Genomic DNA, 7,103 nt, shown 5'->3' with positions numbered 1-7,103 from the left:
GGGTGTCAGCTGTTTCATGGGCTCCCTCCCGTGACTGTTCCCTCTTCCCTATGCAGGTGAGGGGAATTGCCGTTAGAATCCCTCAGCCTCCCTGTGTCAGTCCCTTGGCACAGAATCTCGGGCAGTTTTAAGCATTTTTTCCCCTCGGTTTTTTGGGAGTTTTTTGTTTTGGGGGTGGTGTTTTTTGCTCATATTTATGTAACAAGTGCCTGCCTGCACATTAGGTTGGTGTCACCGTCTAGGGCGTTGCATGCTCTGGGGGTGCTGTATCCAGTGCTGTGTCTGAACATTAAAATAAATGTCTTTCCATTGAAGAAGACAGGGGTTAAAATGAATGAAGATCTGAAGGTTAATTTGAGCTGGCTGCCTCAGGATCATGTAGAAGCCAGCTCTACCGAAAATGCCTCAGCCGCAGGCTCCTCCCTGGTTCCTGTCGTAGACCCAGAGCCAGAGCTTTTGGTAAACCCCTGGGACATTGTCTTGTGTACTTCAGGGACCCTTATCTCCTGTGAAAATGCCATTGTGGTTCTTATCATTTTCCATAATCCCAGTCTTCGTGCCCCTATGTTCCTCCTGATAGGCAGCCTGGCGCTGGCAGATCTCTTGGCGGGCATTGGATTGATCATCAATTTCGTTTTTGCATACCTTCTGCAATCAGAAGCTACGAAGCTGGTTACGATTGGACTGATTGTTGCCTCTTTCTCAGCATCTGTCAGCAGCTTGCTGGCTATTACTGTTGATCGTTACCTCTCCCTGTATTACGCTTTGACTTACAATTCAGAGAGGACTGTCACTTTTACCTATGTCATGCTCATACTGCTCTGGGGAGCATCTATCTGTATTGGACTGCTGCCTGTAATGGGCTGGAACTGCCTCAGAGATGAATCCACCTGCAGTGTTATCAGACCACTCACTAAAAATAATGCAGCTGTCCTTTCGGTCTCTTTCTTGCTTATGTTTGCCCTCATGCTGCAGCTCTACATTCAAATCTGTAAAATCGTGATGCGCCATGCCCATCAGATTGCCTTGCAACACCATTTCCTGGCCACTTCCCACTATGTGACCACCCGAAAAGGAGTGTCTACTCTGGCCATTATTTTGGGGACTTTTGCTGCTTGCTGGATGCCTTTTACACTCTATTCTTTAATAGCAGATTACACCTATCCTTCTATATACACCTATGCCACCCTCCTGCCAGCTACCTACAATTCCATCATCAATCCTGTAATATATGCTTTTAGAAACCAGGAGATACAGAAAGCACTTTGGCTCATCTGTTGTGGCTGTATTCCTTCTAACCTGTCTCAGAGGGCAAGATCACCCAGTGATGTCTGATTGGCAGCTAGGAGGACGCTCCTTAACGTGTCACTTTCCAGACATTCTTGCAACACTGTCTTTGGTTTAGATGCATTTCATTAAATGGTGTGTGATGGGTTCATATAAAAACCACAGGATGCACTGACCTTCTTGTAAACAGAAAACCCCAGTGACCCAAATGAATCCAGTGGTTTAAGGGAGGTTTCCAAAATCAAAATGATCAGTGTTACAGATTTATAATGTTGCTCAGGGTCTTTTGTTATATTACCCAGGCTTTGCCATGATTTTACCTTAAGTTTGATAATTAAAAATAGATTGAAGCAGCATACCTCCTTTGAAATCGTTTCTGTGATTGAGTTCTGTCATACTGCATGTTATAGTCTGTTGTCAGGATATTTTTTTCCCCTCTTTCATTCTTTTTAAAACTGGGAAAAAAAAGCCCCAAACAACCAAATCCTGTTACCCCATTTGTATATCATTAGAATACTCTTCAAAATAATGGCCAATTGTACTGATTTATATGGTAATTATTGTAATAATGTCAGTGCAACAAATTTGCTCTAAGGGAGGAAGTACTTGTGGAGCTTTTTATTTTACATCTCAGCATGAATTAGCTTGATAATTGCTTTAAAGGGTTACCTGTTCTCTCCTGAGTTCTGTCTGAATGTTAAAACAGAAGATACGCTTTGCCTTCCTTTTCAAAAGTCAGCCATATGTTTTCATTTAGATATGGGACATCAGATCTCATTATACTATTAATTTTAAAAGGAATTCAGGGGGAATTTCAAAACTGATGAAACAGTATGGCCTCTTTTGGCCATGCGTTTGTCATAGATGCAACACTAAGTTTCCCAGACAAATTTATCTTTTCAGAGTGTATGAGAAAAGATCTAATAAAATAACCCACAAATTGCTTGCAACACATATTTATCATCTATGTGAAATGGTTTCCCTTAAGTTTCTTATCAAGTCAAAACTATTACCACTTGTTTTCATTGTTCTGCTTTATAATTTAAAATACTGAAGTTTATAAATTCTCAGAGCGTATCTGGCTCATAATTGTATGCAACCAGAACTGCAACATGAAACAATATTTTCTCCTTTTCTGGCAGTTTCATCCATTACAGACTGAGATGCTTTGCACTGTACGCATGTCAGTTCACTTCATTATAGGACGATAGTTCTGGTCTAAAGAGCAGAGCTTCCTCTCATTAATGGTTAAATTTCAAACCACTTCTAACCTTTTACTGAAGCCACATTAGAATGCACTAGAAATAAAACACTGTTTTCTAATTAGAAGGTTTGATTGTTAGAGAGAAAATCTTCCTGGCAGATGTCTCTGTGAAACTTGAGGTGTACCCTGATGTCAGTGCATGGGAGTTCATCGTACCGCTTCCATTAGTACCGATGGGAGCTCGGTGTGTTAATGCCCTGGCATCAGCATCAGCAGTAGGAGGTTATATTCCCTTGAACGTCCAAGTCAGCATACTGTGTTGTTGCTTCAGTATCTTCCATTGCAGTTTAAAAAAACCCAACAAACTCAAGTGTAAAAATAGCAATATTTACAGTTCAGTGAAAAAAATATACCTGTATAGTATAGATAGTAGAGACAACTGTGTTGCTGGTCTGGATTTTTCCAAATGGAATCTGTCCTTTTCACATGGACGTTTGGATGACTGTAGCTTTTTGTGGCAAAGTTGCTGTGATGTTAAGAATCATGCTATACACAAAGCTGAATCTCCAATGTGAATGAGTTGTCTGTAAACAAGGCTCTGTAGAGATTTTTATGAGCAATAATTAATTTTAGTTGCAATGCTGGGTTCAAATTCCATTATTTACTTGGTTCAACCTTTATGATATTTGGCTCTTGCTTTGTAATCTGATTGGTTTAATTGCATGGCATGGTCCAGTGGAGCTGTGAACTTGCAGCTCCCTTGGCTTCACGGCGATTTACAGATGCTCAGCACAGTTAGACTATAGCCCCTGCTCACTGTAGGATATTGGTGTTCTTTATCTACTTCTGAATGCTAACAAAACTCTAGTCATTGCATTTTGTTATGAACTTTTGTATAAGAAATAATCACTTCATAAATATCCATACTATGTATGCGTGCAGTTTTGCAAGTATGCAAAGCACTGGGAATAAATGGCAGTAAAAGTAATGAGCTGAATAATGTAGAGAGGCTGAAAAATGTAGAATGGCACTTGTAAAAGCAAAAAATAAGTTAAAGTTATACAAAGTTTACCAGCCCCTTTTTTCCCCCCACTTGTTCTTCTGTATCAAATTGTTAAAAAGTGTGATGAAGATGAGCAGCTACAACTGTGACCAAAATTCAGTCCTGAGGGCAACTATTGTTTTGCTTCTGCAGACCTGTTCTCATCCTCTTGGATAACCTCACAGGCACTAGTGGTTTTCTCTCCACAACACCCTGGTGGTAGGGAGGCCAGAAAACACCAGCACAGAGGGAGATAATGTCACCCCCTCTTCTCATGCTGGTTCACCTAGTGTCCTTCTCATCTTCCTCACTCCACAGGCTGCTCAAATCCACAGAGACTCTCCAGAGTGCCAGGGGACCTGACCTTTTATTTGTGCCAGAGCAGAGAGATTTGTAATTGGAAGCTCCTCTCCTGAGCAGCAGTGCGAGTCAAATGGAGGAAAGAAGGATTAATTATAGGAGTCCCACAAAGCTAGCGCGTAGGGATGTGATTTGCCCTCGTTTGAGCAGCAGCGTGTGGTTACCTTTCACCACAAACAGATGAGAACCATGATTATGCCTCCCAAGCTACTGCTGTGACCTCCAGTGAGGCTGTTTTCTCTTCCACAAATACGTTCTTAAATTGAGACTGCAGCACAGGCCAGAAAATCCTTTTGGAAGTCAATGACACAGGTTTGCCCACAGCTGTCTGCCCAAAGTTTAACACGGTTCGCAGTCCTGGGTAGATGCTCCCTAACACACCTGTGAATGAGCTCTTGGGAGTAGGGGCAGACCTGTGGCTACAGAGCTGCCTACCTCACTTGCACAAAAGCAAAGCTTGACAAACAGCCACTTTCCAGGCCCTGCAGAATTAAGGGATTCTCTGCTGCCACCTCAGAGTTAGAGTGTAGGCCTCGGTTCTGGATGGTGACGTGCCAGCGTCCATCAAAGATCCCTCTGAAACTCACAGAAATCAGCCAGCTTGCAGGATTCTGTCATTTTGTTGTCCCATCAAACAACATCTGTGCATGAGACCAGGAGTGTTAGATTCACCATTCCATGTACAGTGAAGTATCTTTCATGTGTCCATCATAATGACAAAAGACTTTTTTCTTAATGCATAATTTAGTTTAAAGAATTAAAGTTCATTTTTATTTATTAACATGCTTGACTCGAAGTTAGTAACAGGTGGTATCTTGATGGGCAAAACTTACTATGGTCAGTTTTTTCATATATTCATCCTCAAAGCCTGGGAGAGAATTTTTTTTAAATTATCCTTTTTTTTAACCATTTCTCCTAACAGTAAGATTTGAGCAATAAGGGGAAATACGTTTTTAGCACAAGAGCAATAAAATCCTCCATGTTGCACATACTATAAGCTGCTGACTGAACTCAGAGCAATAGAAAGAAAGCAATATATTCGTTAGACAAAAAATAGTAACTTGACTTCAATGACTTCAAGTAAGCAGAAGTCTTCCTTTGTTGAGCAGTTGCTATTGGCCTGATGTGGGACATTATTTCTGGTTGGTTTGTGTTACAGTTGTTGAGTTCCTGAATAGAATTGCTCAGCAATAACCTTTTACCTTAGTTTTTGGATCCTGAATTCGTGCTATTTGCAAGAGAGAATTATGTACAGCAGTGGGTATTCTCATTCTTTTCATTGTTTGGCATTTAGTTGTACAGAATTCTTTGGATAAATTCATTGCATTCGGGATTTCCAGTTGTAACTCAATACTGAGGATACTCTTCACCAAACAGAAACTGAGAATACCCATCAAGAGGGATGTGATCAATGGTGCTAGCCCATTCTGAAGATAGCCTGGCTTTTAAAAGAGAAGTATTATGGTATGGTTGAAGAAAACCCCTACCAATACCCAGGGTATTTGGAAGCAAGGTGAAAGGCCTGCTGTGGCTGCTCCATCTTCCCACCGTGGGCACTCAGTGACATAAGCAGCTGCGTCCATCCTTTACATTCAGGGACCAGCTTTGAGGCATCTTGGAGTCACTAAAACCCCTCAGTGGACAGCAGTGAGCTTTGGCTTAGGCCAGCAGCCATTCCGGCCCCAAAGAGTTGTTTTTCTGTTGCCTTATCTTCTGAGGGGTTGTTTAGCTTTTAAAAATAAGATACTTGTGGATTCATTTCTCAGAAGTGATGAGCAACCTGCCAGTGTGACTGAAAGTTGGGATAAAATAGCATTTCTACAAATCAGGCCCCTGAAAAGTAACTACACAGTCATTAAATACTTTAAAAAATGGGGTTCTGTAACATTCAGAACCATATTTACAAAATGTTGTCCCTGACTTTTATGGAGAGAAAGTATGTATGGTCTGGAGTTCTATGAACAATAAATAAAGAAAGAAAAATAAGAATTGGGCAGAGTGGTCACTGTTTCAAAAACCACTAGCTATTCTGTCACTTTGTCTGAGAAACTGAATCATTCTTAGTCCTTGAAACAGAAACCAAAGCTGGCAACTTTCTAGAAAATCCAGAATACCCATGTTAGTTTAAAAGCTTTGCAGCAAAAGTAGAAGGACTAGCAGGGTTGGCAGCACCAAAGAACTTGATGTAACAGCTGTGTTGGTAGTGGGAATAAGAACAGTATGCCTGCATGTACACAGCTGCAGAGAGATCAGGTCCTAGATGTACAGGAATAGCACCAGAGAAAGGTGAAGAGCATTTCTTTAAAGCACACTGCTGCAAGAAGACAGTATCAGATAGACTCACGGGATACAGTTCCCATGTTGTAAGAATTAAAGGATATTTTGAAGTGCTACTGGCCAACTATTTAAGGAGAAGCATAATGGTTTTGTACTTGAGGGGATCAAGAACACAGCTAGGTCTATGAAAGACGTAATTAAGGATGGTGTTAAATATCTACGTGTAGACTCATCACATCTCTTTGGGAGAAGATCTGGGAGTCTTTCTAAGGTTTTTTTCTTGGCTGACGTTTGGAGCAGATAATTCTAGAACATGAGGTTGCTCTGTGCATTAAATGCAGTAAATAATCTGTCCTTGTTTGGATATTTATTAAAAGGAACAAATAGTTTTTTGCAGTCAGAATTGTTGTTTGCAACTAGACAACATCTTTTTGATAGTACCACAGGAAGCCCCTTTGTGAAAACAGTTTGGTAACTTAAGTGATGCACTTAGAAGAGCAAAATTTTCACCTGCTTAGCTTATTGCACACTTGGCATATTGCATGTTCGCAAGAAGCCCTGTAACTTGACTGGTCTGTGTCAGCAGGACTAGTGAAAAGCATGTGAAATGTGGTGCTTAACCAAAAAAACCAAGGCTGATGTGAATAACAGTGCATTACTATAATTGAGAAACACACTTTAAAATAATATTTCAATTTCTTGATTTCCTTTTTTCTAATTTTTGAAGGCCATTATATAAAGCAGGTTTATGCTCTCTTTCAGTGCCACAATTAGTTTGGCTTAGTGGTTGTCTAGAGACGTGCAATGAATAAGAAAATAAGATCTATCTTTGCTTATAGAGAGGGGACTAAAAGGAAGGTGGGTACTTTATATATGTCATGAATAAGCAATAGTACAGGAAAGATAAGTGAGGCATGCTTATCTTCCCTGTCT

At 40.6% G+C, this 7,103-nt stretch overlaps 1 protein-coding gene across 1 annotated transcript; it reads left to right on the top strand.

The window, feature by feature from the left end:
- Window positions 1–264: 264 nt before the first annotated feature.
- Window positions 265–1,335, top strand: LOC104520469 (G-protein coupled receptor 12). Its single transcript, XM_010162168.2, has one exon. It carries the CDS (start codon window positions 331–333, stop codon window positions 1,333–1,335), a length of 1,005 nt encoding a protein of 334 aa, XP_010160470.1. The 5' UTR covers window positions 265–330.
- The last annotated feature ends 5,768 nt before the right edge of the window (window positions 1,336–7,103 follow it).

The sequence above is a fragment of the Antrostomus carolinensis genome, unplaced genomic scaffold, assembly GCF_000700745.2.
Source record: "Antrostomus carolinensis isolate BGI_N321 unplaced genomic scaffold, ASM70074v2 scaffold10052, whole genome shotgun sequence".
NCBI lineage: Eukaryota > Metazoa > Chordata > Aves > Caprimulgiformes > Caprimulgidae > Antrostomus > Antrostomus carolinensis.
The sequence above is the reverse complement of the archived record's forward strand: the minus strand, read 5'-3'. Positions and strand labels throughout refer to the sequence as shown.

Bases quoted from the DNA above. Each gene is read 5' to 3' on its own strand.
- LOC104520469 (XM_010162168.2), top strand. From the start codon at position 331: ATGAATGAAGATCTGAAGGTTAATTTGAGCTGGCTGCCTCAGGATCAT.